Source organism: Orcinus orca, chromosome 12 (genome assembly GCF_937001465.1).
Source record: "Orcinus orca chromosome 12, mOrcOrc1.1, whole genome shotgun sequence".
Lineage (NCBI taxonomy): Eukaryota > Metazoa > Chordata > Mammalia > Artiodactyla > Delphinidae > Orcinus > Orcinus orca.
In genome coordinates this window covers 26258777-26274205 of record NC_064570.1, presented here as the reverse complement: position 1 = coordinate 26274205, position 15429 = coordinate 26258777, and the positions used below count along the sequence as shown (strand labels likewise).

General features: G+C 47.2%; 1 protein-coding gene across 1 annotated transcript; it reads left to right on the top strand.

Annotated features, from left to right (window-relative positions):
* Positions 1 to 818: 818 nt before the first annotated feature.
* On the top strand, positions 819 to 4489 carry SLC35D3 (solute carrier family 35 member D3). Its single transcript, XM_004263781.3, has 2 exons — positions 819 to 1714; positions 2739 to 4489. Exons 1-2 carry the CDS (start codon positions 1276 to 1278, stop codon positions 3566 to 3568), a joined length of 1269 nt encoding a protein of 422 aa, XP_004263829.1. The 5' UTR covers positions 819 to 1275; the 3' UTR covers positions 3569 to 4489.
* The last annotated feature ends 10940 nt before the right edge of the window (positions 4490 to 15429 follow it).

Here is a 15429-nt window from a genome sequence, read left to right as displayed (position 1 = left end):
GTAGGGGTTGTCCTCCCCAAAGCGGCCCGTGACGGTTCCGCAGGTGGCGGTCGGTTCCAGGGCATCCAGAGAAAGCTCGGCTGTACGTCCGCGTTCTGCCCCTGGGACCACGCCCTCCCTCCCCTGCTTCCACCCACACCCCATTCCCCAGAGCGGCCAGTCTCTCCCCGCTCACCCCTGGGAACCGTTGCCCCGGCGATCCTCCGGAACTAGTAGAGGCTACTTGGACTTAGTTTCTGCTGTTTTGCCTATTTCACATCTTTGCCTCACTTGGAATAGGTGTCCCTGCCCCCGGCCCCAGGCTCGGCTGCCCAGCGAGGCCACGGCGCCCCCGGGAACCTCCCCCCGCCCCTAGCCGCGAGCGTAATTCCAGGTCCCTCCTCGGAAGGCGCACAGGCAGAAGAGCGTGTCGCCCGGGACTGGGAGGGACCAGCTTCCCGCTCTAAATAAAGCACGTCCCGGCGGCGGCCCGGGGCCCTGGGCTCCTTCGATATTGGGGCGTTGGCGCGCGAGAATCCGTGAGCCCCGCAGCCCGCTGGCACCGACCTTTTCCCCTTCCCTGGCCGGCAGCTGAACAGGGTCCCGCGGCTGCGCCGGGAGGAACCGTGGGTGGGAAAGCCGCTGCAGCTCAGGGGGAAGGGGGCCGAGGGAGCTGTCACTTGTTGCGGCTAATGAACGGTGCCCGACCGTGGAACGCAGCTGTTTCTAAAGTCTTTAGCTGTGCCCGCGATCCCCCAGCCTGCGCCCCTCAGCTCGGAGCCGGGAAGCAAGGGCAAGCGGGAGCAGCTGGCCATGCGGGAGAACAGAGGACCGCGCCCCGAGAGCCCGCCTGGCTGGGTGCTAGGTGCCCGAGGGGCGCAGGTCCGGTCCCTCTTGCGGCCGCTGCCGGGGCTTCCAACCGCAGAGCGTCCTCCCTGACGGGGAAACCGCACGGGACACAACCCAACGCAGCTCGTCACCTACTTACAAATCGCTGTCGCTAGGATTCCCGCCACTCCTCTCAGACCAGCCCCCCACCCCTTCCACTTTTCGGAGTCCCCCGCCCCCGTCACTGCCTCCCCGGAGCTGCGGGGCAGTCGGACGCGGAGCCGCAGAGCCGCGAGGACGCCCGGCTGGAGCTGCCCTTTTGCAGCCGAGCCGGCGCCCCCTGCCCTTCACCGTGGTGTTGGGCGGGCTCCCCTGCCGCCCTCGCTCCGCTCCTCCCGGCTCTCTTCCCCGCTCTCCTTCCGCAGGTCTCGGAGCTCCACCACCGCCGGGTGCGGCGGGGCAGGCGCGATGCGGCAGCTGTGCCGGGGCCGCGTGCTGGGCATCTCGGTGGCCATCGCGCACGGGGTCTTCTCGGGCTCCCTCAACATCCTGCTCAAGTTCCTCATCAGCCGCTACCAGTTCACCTTCCTGACCCTGGTGCAGTGCCTGACCAGCTCCACCGCGGCGCTGAGCCTGGAGCTGCTGCGGCGCCTCGGGTTCATCGCTGTGCCCCCGTTTGGCCTGAGCCTGGCTCGCTCCTTCGCGGGGGTCACCGTGCTCTCCACGCTGCAGTCCAGCCTCACGCTCTGGTCCCTGCGCGGCCTCAGCCTGCCTATGTACGTGGTCTTCAAGCGCTGCCTGCCCCTGGTCACCATGCTCATCGGCGTCCTGGTGCTCAAGAACGGCGCGCCCTCGCCGGGGGTGCTCGCGGCCGTGCTCATCACCACTTGCGGCGCGGCGCTGGCAGGTGAGCGGGACCCGCGCGGACCCCCGGTACACCCCACCCCACCAGTCAGAGACCGCGGAGATCACTTAGGGCAAAGCCCTCACTTCCAGATGGGGAGACTGAGGCAGAGAGAGGCGGAAAGCTTTGAACGTGGTCGCTCGGCTCGAAAACGGTACTTCTGAGACCCAGCAGAGCCTTCCCCAGGGTTCCGGCCTCCCCCTTTCAGAGCCCCCTCCCCCGCCCCCCGTCCTGGCTTCCGACCCCCGCCCGTCTCACTCCGTATCGCCCTTCCGTTCTCGCCCTCCCCCTTCCGTCTTCCCCCTTTATTCGTTCCTTCCTCCGGGAGGGGTGGGAGAGCAGCCTGAGCCTGGGAGCTAGAGTCCCCAGACCAAGACGGATGGAGGAGGCCGTGAACTTCCCTGGGTCACTCGGGGCCGGAGTAGGGAGGGACGACGGGAGCCAAGCTGGAGCCCCGGGGCTAGTTTGGGATCTCCGGCGCCGCGCGGGGGCCTGCGGGCGCGAGGCAGAGGCAACTGGATTGAGACCCGTGCGGGCCGGGCTTGGAGGACTGAGCGAGATGGGAGCTGGCGAAGCGGGGTGCCTTCATTCGAGGGTCGAGGGGAGGGTGTTCTTCGCCCGGTTCCCAGCCCGCCGGCGGTTAGAAGCCACTAGCCGGGGCCCGCTCGCTCCTCCGGTGCCCCACGGAGGCGACAGGCGTACCACGTGCCTGGGTGACATCCGTGCCAGCTCGGGAAGCCACAGCGCCTACCCCGAGGGCATCTGCGCTGTCCTGGGCCTCTGTCTTGGATAGAGGTAGACGGGAGACCCCCGGGGATAAGGAAGGGAAGGAGCGCCTCTCCTGCCTCGAACTGGGCATTGGCTGAACTTGGCTCTTCCTTTCGATAAGCGTGGGTAGAGCTGGGCGCGAACCCTGTCTACTTTCCAACAGACGCCTTTGCCCCAGTTGGCAAGACACCCTTGCCAACCCGGTGTCTCCTCTTTTTCCTTCCTGCCCTGGCTCCTCCGGCCTCTTGATGCGCTCCAGGAGCCGGCGACCTGACCGGCGACCCCATCGGGTACGTGACGGGCGTGCTGGCGGTGCTGGTGCACGCCGCCTACCTGGTGCTCATCCAGAAGGCGAGCGCCGACACGGAGCACGGGCCGCTCACCGCGCAGTACGTCATCGCTGTCTCCGCCACCCCGCTGCTGGTCATCTTCTCCTTCGCCAGCAGCGACTCTATCCACGCCTGGACCTTCCCCGGCTGGAAGGACCCGGCCATGGTGTGCATCTTCGTGGCCTGCATCCTGATCGGCTGTGCCATGAACTTCACTACGCTGCACTGCACCTACATCAACTCAGCGGTGACCACCAGCTTCGTGGGGGTGGTGAAGAGCATCGCCACCATCACGGTGGGTATGGTGGCCTTCAGCGATGTGGAGCCCACCTCTCTATTCATTGCCGGAGTCGTGGTGAACACCCTGGGCTCCATTATTTACTGCATGGCCAAATTTTTGGAAACCAGAAAGCAAAGCAATTACGAGGACTTGGAGACGCAGCCTGGGGGAGAGGAGGCGCAGCCAAGTGGAGACCAGCTGCCGTTCGGCTTGGAGGAGCTGCCCGCGGAGGGTGGAAGTGGCGGGTCGGAAGGTGGGACGGCAGCAGGTGGCTCCACTCAGCAGGGTGGGCAAGAGGCGAGGGGCGGCCCCAGAGGAGTCCCGCTGGTGGCCGGGAGCTCGCAGATCTCACACAGTCCTGCAGAAGTGAGCAAGAGGTCATTAAAGGATACTTACCTGGAAGTGTGGAGGTTAGTTAGGGGAACCAAGTACATGAAGAAGGATTATTTGATAGAAAATGAAGAGTTACCCAGTCCTTGAAAAGGAAATGCATATATGTATATATGTACATACACTTATTTTCTATGTTAGAGATGACATATTTTAATGAGGAGCCGCCCAATATTTTGCTTTGAGGAGTGGGGAAGGGAAGCAAAGAAAGAAGCTGAAACGCCTGACAGCAACAAAATTAGCAACGGCGTGTGAATAATTTAGCGCGAGTTTAGCCGAGCATCACAGAGACAAAAGAATGTGAAGGTGACTAACAAATTAAGGCAGGGTTTCCGGCTGCAGACTCCTGGCAAATTTTTTTCATTATGACCATAACCACGTATCTGCATGTACCAAGAGTCCTTCAACCACCCCCTACAAAGATGGAGTGTAGAAATGATGGCAGCGCTTAGTAAACTCAAAGATTACATGCAGGGGCACCTTTTCGATGATAGTTAGATCTATAGTTTTTATGGCCAGCTGGGAAGAGTATATTATTGAAATGACATTTTTAAATACACTGATGTTTACTGTTTATAGTCATCTAAAATATGTTTCCTCTAATATTTCCTCACTTTTAAAAAATATATAAGTGCTCTACTATTCTATTATATATTGGTAGAAAATGTTAAAGCTATTTTGAAACTGAATCCTTAGCTTTCATCATGAAGTTTAAAGTTGGCTTTTAGTAATTATAAAAACAATTGGAGAGGTTGTTTTGGTTCATTGCTTTATAATATTTATTACTGAATGCCATAACCTTTTTCAAAAACAGTTTGACTGTGTCCAGTATTCTCTCAAGGAAATGCAACGGCTGACGTATAATTCAGTATTAACTGAAACCCAAACAGAAATGAGACTGTTCTGTTAAGCTAGGCCTTTCAAGTTGCACTGCACATCCAAACCGTGTTACAAAAAGAGCAACTGCTATATTCACTTTATGATATTTTTCTATCTTAAATTTGTCAAAATAAAGTATGAGTCTCTCTGCTAAAAGGGATAATGTTAGAAATTTGTTCTAGACACATCTGTGTCCTCTTGCTGTTGTGTGGCGTGTGTTTGCCTTCCATGGTGGTGTTTTAGTCTCTGGGATGCAGGGCCCATCCCATCAGGAGCTTCCTAAATTAGCATGGCAGTTTGGTTTCAAACAACAACAGCATCAAAACACTCTCATTTTCCATTCAAGGAAAAGTAAAGTAAAATAAAGTCCTGCCTCATGCTGCAGTGTGAAAGCCATCCACAGCTGACTTCAGTTAACATAGAGTTTGAGACATAATAGTAGCGGGCAGCCAGGGGGAAGTCTTCCTGTCAGCCCTCTCCTGGAGAGGTACTTGGAGGGTGAAGACACTCATTATTTGCCAGCATATTTCTGAGAGTCTCAGATGGTGGCGTCCTTTATTTTTCTTTATTTTTCCAAAAATCAAAACAGAGCAAAAAGCAGAGGCGTCAGTTTGTCTCCACAAGTTGGTTAAGTGACATTGTAATGGTTTGTAATGGTTTGTGACTGGGTCTGGTTGACTTGTTCTCACGGCAGTTGATTGTTTCCATAGGTACCTCTACAAGCCATTTAAGATGTAGGAGCTCTCACTTGGCTGCAGTTAGGAATGGTTGGCTAGAGTTATACTGGCTTCTTTCAAATTAAGCGTTAGTTGTAATGCCGGCATGCCAGAAGGCAACATCCTGCTGCAACTCTGTGAAGCTGAGAATTAGTGAAAAGCAGCGAAGTTGAATGAAGTATATATATTTTTGTTAAGTCCACTATCAGGCAAATGGATAAAATGATTGTTTTTCACTGAAAAAAGAATTCCTTTTGGTTAAAACTGTTGGTTTGCATTTATTACAAAAAGATTAACTCTTTTCTGTCAATAAACTTGTGGAGACACTGTATCAGTTAGAATTCTCCAGAGAAACAGAACCAAGAAGGTGTGTGTGTGTGTGTGTGCATGTGCGTGTGCGTGTGTGTGTATACTGAACCTAGAAGATCTATCTATCTATCTACTTTAAGGAATTGGCAACTGTGGGAGTTGGCAAATCTAAAATCTGTAAGACAGGCCAGCAAGTGGGAAACTCGGGTGGGGCTTTTATGTTGCAGTATTCCTTCTTCTGCAAACCTCAGTCTTTGCTCTTAAGGCATTCAACTGATTGGATGAGGCCCACCCACATTATGGAGGGTAATCTCCTTTACTCAAAGTTTACTGAGTATAAATACTAGTTATATCTTAAAAGTGTCTCCACAGCAACATTTAGACTACTATTGGACCAAACAACTGGGCACCACAGCCTAGACAGTTGTCATAGAAAAGTAACCATCACAGACACCTATGGTAGGAGGGGTGAGGGGGGTATGATAGGATAGAAAAAACCCAGGAAGATCAAAAGTGTCACATGCATCGGTTTGGGCAAAGCTTGGGAGACTCTCCGTGGAGCAAGCAAGTCACAGGGCAGGGCAGCATAGGAGTTAGTGCTGGAGCTCAGCCATGGGAGGGCATGATTAGGTGGCAGCCATGGCCTGGTTTGCAAATCCTTCCTCCATGGTCAGTAGCACTTGAGTCCATCCACAGACTCAGGTCCATCCTGACATTTGGGCTCTGTCAAGGCATTGAGTCAGGCATGAAGGAGGCTTCTGACATTCTCCAGAGTATCACCATGGGAGGGACTCAGCTGGAAGTCACAACTGTCGCGTGAGTGACCCAGTCTTTGTGCCCATTTCTGACAACTTGGATTCTCCCTTTTTCTGAGAATATGCCCCCACCTTGTGCGCCTTTTGGTGTCTGGTCCCAACTGACAATCTGTTCCTCTATCAGTTCTTCAGGATGGAGGCCCTGCCTCACACTCACTTGCCACTTCTCAGCTGGAATCTGTCTGTGGAACACAGCATGATGTCGGGCATTCTCAATGCTGGCCCTGAGCTGGACCCCTACCCAGATTCTGTCTAGCTCTCTATTGTTAACTGAGTCATAGATCAATCAGAAGCTCTGGGGTAAAAGATTTCCCAGAACTGTGCAGGTGAGAGGGTATGTACATGCTACTGTGGGTTGCTGAACAGAGCTGAAGCAGTGACCTAAACTTCTATGAGACTAGCCGTCCTGAAAAGTGGTGTCAGAGGGCCTACTAGTCTGTATGATTAATAGCAATAGTTCACCAAGACAAAGCTGGGTGAAACTCACAAGTCCTTACCTGACTGAAGATTTTTTTTTTTTTTTTTTTTGCCTTTTAGTTTGAGAAGTTTCTATTGACCTATCTTCAAGCTCACTGATTCTGTTTTGACCATGCCCAGTCTGTTGATGAGCCCATCAAGGTCATTCTTCATTTCTGTCAGTGTTTCCGTTTTTTTAAAAAACTTCTAGCATTTCCTTTGAATTCTTTCTTAGAGTTTCCATCTCCCTGCTTACATTGCCCATCTGCTCTAGCATGTTGTCTACTTATTCCATTAGATCCATTAGCATATTAATTATAGTTATTTTAAATTCCCTGTCTGGTAATTCCAGAACCTGTGTCAAATCTGAGTCTGGTCCTGATGCTTGCTTTGTCTATTCAGACATGTTTCATCCTTGTTACTTAACATGCCTTATAACTTTGTTGTTGTTCTTAAAAGCTAGGTGATGTATGGGATAATAGAAACTGGGGTAAATATGCTTCTAGTGTGAGATTTCATGGTAATATTGACTTTGTTTAATGTTTACTGCAACTGTTGTCTTTGGGCTTCTCTAAGAGCTCCTCCTTAAATAGAGTTTGACACACCTCAGCTCTTACAGCTGTAATCCACTCTTATTAGATTGGAGCCTTGTCGGTGTGCTGGTAAAGTGTAGGGGCGGGGACGTGTTCTACAATCTTATTTTTACATCTCAGTCTGTTAGTGGCCTGTGTCCCTGGGTTGTGACCTTCACAGGTGTTTCTTAGCCTTTTCTTTTTTCTCCACTTAGATGATACGGGAAGACCAGAGGGGCCTCCAGTGGGAAAAAATGCCCTTTCCCCAGGGTGGGAAAGTCTGGTAAGTCCCTGCCGCTGGAGAGTAGGCCTCTGTTGTGAAGAACGCTCTGGGCATATTTCAAAATGATTACTCTTTCCCTCCCTCTGCCAGAGTGCCAAGGTTTCGGAGAAGTCAAACCCATGAAAATGTAGTGGCTCCCCTAAGACTCCTCCAGGAGTTTCTCATGTGGTAGTCCACATTCAGCCTCCAGAAATTTATAAAATTTACCATTGAAGTGTTTCTACCAGTTTGTAGCTCCAATGGCTTCTGCTTCACGTAAGGAGGTCTCTGCTGTAACTTCCTGGATTTATCTGTCTATCCAGATTTAGGGGTGGCAGTTTGCCCTGTGACCTCAGTTCTCTGAAGAGTCCTTGAAAAGTCATTGATTTTCAGTTTGTTCATCTTTTTCTGCTTGTAAGGAAGATAGTAACAACTTCTAAGCTCTTTATATGATGGAGCTGAACCAGAAGTCCTGGCTGAAGATATTTGAAAAGTCTGCTCAATTTCTATAACGACAGCCACTGTGAAGGGAAAGTAGACATTCCTAAGAAAGGTTCCAAAAGAAAATAAAAGCACCCAGAGCTACTGGCCCTTCTTGTAACTCCTGACCTCTGCACCTCATGTTGAGTGTTGGCCACTCCTGCACTCAAGCTGTGGTGATATACGCAGGTGAGTGTGGGCAACTTTTGAGTCCAAGTGTGAACAAGGGTCAATGCACATTGAGATTGGTTGCCACAGTAGTTGTCATTAGTATAAATCAAAGTCGTTTTTATTGTTGCTATTTCCTTAAGTCATTTTAAGTTGAGATTTCTGCCACTTTCAACCCAAAGAGTCCCAAGTGGCACAAATATAAATGAATGGTTCTTAGCCCACAGGGTGGGGTGAACAACAAAAGAGGTTTTTGTTTGTTTGTTTTTGTTTCTGTTTTTCATTTTTCACCATGCAAGCTGTTACCTGCACCTGGCTAGGGATTAGATATGTCACCCTGGTCTCTTACAAATTACCATCTACCATGTATCACCTATGGTCTTAAACAACCCATGGTTTTACCTGTCGTCTTTCTCTTCAGTTTACAGTTCAGTTGAATCCCACATTCATGCTTCACAGATTCACTGGACATTGGAGCAATGTTGTGTATTGCACACTATTATAAATAATAATACCTGAGGTTTATTACTACAGTGCTTGCTATTTGCTCGAAGCAGTTCTAAGTGTTTTATATGGACTAATTCATGTAATTCTCACAATATTCCTACAGGTTGGCATTAATATTATCCCAATAATACAAAGGATAAACTGAGGCATGAAGAGGCTCCGTAACTTGCCCTGGTCTCATAGCTGGTAACTTGTAGGTGTGGGAGCTGATCTGAACCCAGGTGGTCTAGCTCCAGTGCCCATCTGTCTCACCATTATGCTATTCTGCCTCTTGGTAAGAAGCACTCAACCTCACATCAGAAAGCTGGAGGAGGTGGGAGTGGTGGTGGGCAGTTCCAATGCTTGTTAATTTTGCAACTCAGTGAGGACCCAGACTCTATCCATGATTCCTTTCTGCTGTCCTCAAAAAGGAAAAGGATCCAACCTACATGTTTGTACGTACGAACAGTTTTCTGTTTGTGAGCACTAAGGGACCCAGAGAGCAGTTGAGGTACCATGAAAACAGAATAGAGATAGGGGTCCAATTGCTATTTTTTTTTGGCGGTACGCGGGCCTCTCACTGTTGTGGCCTCTCCCATTGTGGAGCACAGGCTCCGGACGCACAGGCTCAGCGGCCATGGCTCACAGACCCAGCCGCTCCGCGGCATGTGGGATCCTCCTGGACCAGGGCACGAACCCGTGTCCCCTGCATTGGCAGGCGGACTCTCAACCACTGCGCCACCAGGGAAGCCCTCCAGGGAAGCCCTCCAGGGAAGCCCTCCAATTGCTATTATAACCAAGTCCCCAAGATCTCCAGGCTTTTTGGTCCATCTCTCATTTAATAGTCAAATAAAACAACTTAATCCTTCACCTTAAATAACCCTGAAAGGTACAGAGCTTCAGACTAGTGTGTCTGAGGATTCCTTGAGCATGCTTAGTGTTGTTGATGACTTCCTTCTCCCAGCTGCTGTGCCAGTCACTTAAAAAAAAAAAAGCTTTATTGAAATATAATTTACATCCATAAAATTTGCTCATTTTAAGTGCACAATAGTCATTAGTATATTTATAGAATTGTACAACTGTTACCACCATCTAATTCTAGAACATTTTTAACATCCCAAAAAGAAATCGTGTACCGTTAGAAGACAGTAACCATTTCTCCTGAGTCTTCCCAGCCCCTAGCGTCACAAACCTACTTTCAGCCTCTATGGGTCTGCCTCTGCTGGTTGGATGCTTCCTGCTGTCCTGAAATTGCTCTTTCAAGCTGCTCTTCCTAACCCGCTCCTGTGCTCCTTTTTTACGCCACCTATTGCTAATAGACAGTTGATGTTGGGATGCAGTTGAGGAGATCTGCTAAATGCTTGAAGCTCCCTATCATAAGGGCATTTCAGTGCAGGAAAGGAAAACTTGAAAGTTAACGTCGGAAGTCCTTGCTCTTGCTGTCTCTGAGTATTTCTCTCCCTACTTGGGCCTTGCTTGCTGCTGTGCACAGTCCCTTTCCCATAGTCACACTTACCCTAGACGTAAGCCCCCAAGTTCCTTATTTTCTTAATATTTTTCTGAAGAAGTAACCAGAAGGGCTCTAATACTGTTCTCTAAGACAAAAGAGCAATCATTCTCCAATATAATTCTTCACCACGTCCTAGAATGTAGAAAAGCCATAGTTATTAAAGCATCACCCCTTTTCTGTCCCACTACACAAAACACACACACACAGATATGTATATATGGGGATATATATATATATATGTATATATATACATATATATACACACACATATATATATGTGTGTGTATATATATACACACAAATGGATAGAGAAAGTTACTCTGGAAGATTTTACAATTAATGCAAAGTTAATTGCCCATTTGTCATCTCCCAGCCCCTCTCCTATTCTTCCTTGCACACAGAACTCTAAACTTGTTCAGGTACAAGCAGCAATGTGCTCAGGGAAGGTGGGCTGACCCCCTAGTTGGATTAGTCATCATTTTTCTAAAGCCGTCATGGTGGACCCATAGCTCTTTGCCAATGATTGGTTTAGCGGTGGGCCTGTGACCCAGCTAGAGAATGAGGTGAATGAGTAAGTATGCTAGGGAAGGTGTTCTGGGCAATTTCGCTCTGATAAGAAGACGCTCTTCAGAAGAAACTCCCTTTATCCCACCTTTGCATGCAGTTGGTGTGGATGTGATGTCTGAAGCTACAGTAGTCATTTTGCAGCCGTGATTGGACAGCCCTAAGGGTGTACAGCAATGTGCTGAAGGCAGCCAAGAAAATGAGGGAAAGAGTCTGTTTCTTGACACCGTCATTGTGCTGCTGAATTAGGAACACTGGAACTGCCTACTTCAGGCTTCTTGTTATAGGAGAGGATAAACTCCTATTCTAAACTCCTATCCTATTTTTGGTTGGGCATTCTTTTTCTTTCAGTCAAAAACTTCCCAACTGATATAATTTAAATTTGATAATTACTTTTGCTTCTGAAAGAAAATACACTTGAAAAGCAACACCGATTTTTTCCATTGCAACACGGATTTTAACCCATCTATCCATAATTTATCCCTTTATTCAACATTTATTAAGTTAATATTATATACCAATTTCTGAAATGTGTTTCCTTTTTTAAAATATTTCTTTATAGTCAATGTAATTAGTGATTTTATATACATGAAGGATTCCTTCCAAAAGGGCTAATTTGAGGATAAAGACTAGTCAAAACATTCTTTGAAAGGGCAATAAAAACTCTAAGGTTGGGCTTCCCTGGTGGCACAGTGGCTGAGAGTCCGCCTGCCGATGCAGGGGACACGGGTTCGTACCCCGGTCCGGGAAGATCCCACATGCCGCCGCGGAGTTGCTGGGCCCGTGAGCCGCGGCCGCTGAGCCTGCGCGTCCGGAGCCTGTGCTCCGCAACGGGAGAGGCCACAACAGTGAGAGGCCCGCGTACCGCAAAAAAAAAAAAAAAACCTCTAAGGTTTATCTTCTAAAGTTTATCTGAAAGACACAACTGGACAATGTTTCTCATATTCACCAAGAGTTTAAAAAACGAACTAGAAATGTGATTAAAAAAAAGGGGCAAAAGGTGTCAAAAGAAAGTTTTTAGCAAAGGAGATCAAATGTCTCTTATACAGATGAAAGAATCCTTAACATCATTTAAATAGGAGAAAAGCAAATTAAACCACAATGAAAACACGCATGTCAGCAAGGCTGTTGGAACGAAGGTTGTTCCGGAGAAAGCACGTTGGTACCACCTCTGAAGACAAGAAAATGGATGATAAATAATGCACCTTATTATTGGCTGAATGTTAATGTCTCCCTCCTCTACCCCCAATTCATATGTTGAAATCCTAACCCTCAAGGTGTTGGTATTAGGAGGTGGACCCTCTGGGAGGTGATTAAGTCATGAGAGTGGAGGCCTCCTACCTGGGATTGGTGTCCTTATAAGAAGAGACAAGTGAGCGTGCCTTCTCTCTCTGCTCTCTGCCATGTAAGTGTACAAAGAGGAGCTGGCTCTCTGCAAACCAGAAATCAGGCCCTCGCAAGACACGGGGTCTGCCATCGCCTTGATGTTGGACGTTCCCGGCCTCCAGAATTGTGAGAAATAAATTTCGGTTGTTTAAGCCACTCAGTCTATGGAATTCTGTAGTTCAAACTGACTAAGACACAGCTATTATTTCATCCAGAATTTATCCTAACAATATGATTGTACATGGGCACAACAATATATGTACAAGGACTAAACCATTTTTGCCATACCAAAAATGACAAGAATCCTAAACTTCTATTTAAAGAGTGCTGGTTAAATAATTTATGATACAGCCAAACAATAGAAGACCTGCAGTCATTTACAAAGAAAGACTTGGGGATGATCTTCAAGATATGTCTAGGAAAAGCGTGCAGTATAGAAAAGTGTGGATTGCATGCTACCGTGTGTCTACAAAAAGGGATGCTGTCCTTTTGTATGATATGATATCTTTGGAAGACTACAGAAGTTGGTAATAATTCACAGTTGTCACTGTGAAGGGGAATCAGGTGACAGTGATAGAGGGGTCAGAGGAAGACACACTGTGTACCCTTAGTACCTTTTGGATTTTGTGTCCTCTGAATTATCTACTTAAAATTATTAGCATAATAACTTAAAAAGGTGACTACATTCCATGACGGGACCAACAAAGCCTCTTTGTCTCCCAAATTCCCCTTTCCATGGGTTCTTGCTAAATACTGGTGTTTGCTGGCAGCTGTTGAACATGATACTGACAACCCACTAATAAATACACCAAGGCTTGGTGAATCCTTAATATTCCCCCCAAAGTATAGAGGATAAATCAAATTCAAAATATGTGCTTGTGCCCGATAAGATTGCTAAGGTCTGAATGTTTGTGTCTTCCCCAAATTCATATGTTGAAAAAATAATGCCAAATGTGATGGTATTAGTAGGTGGGGTCTTTGGGAAGTGCTTAGGTCTTGAGAGGGGAGACTTTATAAATGGATTATTGCTCTTACAAAAGAGACAAAGATTTTATTTTAAATAAATACCTTTGGTGGGCACTTAGTTTTCCCCAGGCATTCCTTCTCCCTTCTTCCTTCTGGTACTGGAGCGCCCTGCTTTAGCTGCAGACCTCAGACTACAATTCCAAGTCTCCCTGCAACTAGCTGCAGCCAATCGGATATGAATGAATAGAATGAGGACAATGCCCATATCACTTGTCTAAAAGAAACTTGCTTGTTGATGAGAAGGTTTTGGAAATGGATAGTAGTGATGGTTGCACAACATTGTGAATGGAATCAGTGCCATTGAATTGTACATTTAAAAATGGTTAAAAGGGCAAATTTTACTATATATAGTCTGGTCAGACTGCTATAATAAAATACCATTTTAAACCACAAACATTCATTTTCACAGTCATGGAAGCTGGAAGTCCACGATCAGGGTGCCAGCATGGTTGGGTTCCGTAAGGACCTGCTTCCTGGCTTATGTAGACAGCCACCCTCTTGCCATGTCCTTACTTGGCTAAGCGAGAGCTCTGGGCTGTTCATCCCCTTACGTGGGCACCAATCCCATCGTGGGGCTCTACCCACATGACCTCATCCAAATCCAATCATCTCCCCAAAACCCCACCTCCAAATACCACCACACTGGGGATTAGGGCCTCAACATATGAATCTGGGGAAGGTCACATTCAGTCCATAGCAATATATTTTACCACTATTAAAAAAACTAATAATGTAATATACCCAAGTCCATTGACCGGTACACTTTAAACGGGTGAATTGTATGGTATGCATATTTTTAAAAAGTAAAAGAAACCTGTTTGTCCTTTCCTCTCTCTCTTTCCTGTCCCATGGCTGGACTGTGGATGTGGCACTGACCCAGCTATGACCAAACACCTTTAGAAGAAACCTGGGAACCTGAATAATCCGGTGAGTGAGGTTTTCTACCATTACAACCCTACCCCTACTTTCAGACTGTTGTGAGAGAGAAATACACTTGTTTGTTGAACTTCTGTACTCAGGATTCTTTTTAGTTCAGCAGTTTAGCCAGTGTTCTCACCGAAACACAGTCACCTCACTTGTCACAGTGAGAAAGACAATGATTTGGAAAAAAGAGACAGGGATTGAGGGCATCAACCTACTCTCTTTCTTCTGCCCCTTCCCTCCGTCATCTTGACCAGCACTCCATTTGTAACCGGCAACGTCCCAGGACTCCACAATTCCTATACCCACTACATAATTTTACTTTAATTTACAGAACTGCTGAACGCCCAGTACTGTATATAAGAGTAAGCTACTACTATCCAATTTTTTTTCCTTTGATTTCCTTAACAGTGGATGGAGTTTCAATGAGCACAATATTCTACAGTAGAACTTAAATAAGAATTAGTTCATGGTTCACGCCAACAGAGTCAATTGAATATATCAACTATGTTCAAATAAGCAAATCAATTTTTTCCCTAGCTATCTGAGTAATGTCTGTTTGCCATTTGTTCCTTTTATTTCACTACAGAAAAGATTATGGAACGTGAAAGCAGAAGGGTAGAAACCATCACTTTTCTTAAATCCATCCTTTATTATAAACTAATTCGGTAGATCTTCAGAGCTTGCAAGAATGTAGCAATGGATTAACTTCAGTGATATGTTCTCAAAATAACCCATAAAGTAAATTTGATGCAACGGAAAGAACAATTACTTATTATCAAAGGGCATGCCTTTGATTGTGTCTCTTCACGTGATGTAATTCCAAATATGGCTCATTTCTGCCTCTGGATCTACCTTTTCCTGTGATGTGATGGAAGAGACAAAGGTTGATTTTAATTGTTTGATGCCAAAACACCTGTTGAAAAACTTAAAAACTTGATAATCTTGATGTTTTTCTATCTTGATGCAGACCTAATTCAGAGAGATCTGGACAGTGGACCAAATTCCTTGCTTTTCGTTTGGCTATTTGGTTTCATGCAAGATAGCCGTGTGTGTGTATGTGTCCTTGTATCAAAGATCTCTTAATGAATGAGAGATGCTGTTGGTCTTGGACTGGCTTTCCATACAATTATGATGAATCTAGAGTGCTAATGTATTGTGTGATTTAATAAAACATCACCAGTTATAAATCTCTGCTATATAGCACCCCTGCCTTGGATTAGTGGAAGTTAACACAGGTCATGTCTGAAATTCAAAAGTCCTGACTATATGTGGAGTGCTTTCACACTGATTGCCCAGTTCTCTGAAGGGCTACAATTCTTTCTCATCAATGATTGCTGTGCCCAGTTACCCTTAAAGCAGCCCATTGCAAGCAGCCCAGTTCAAAAGACCAGTTTTTTC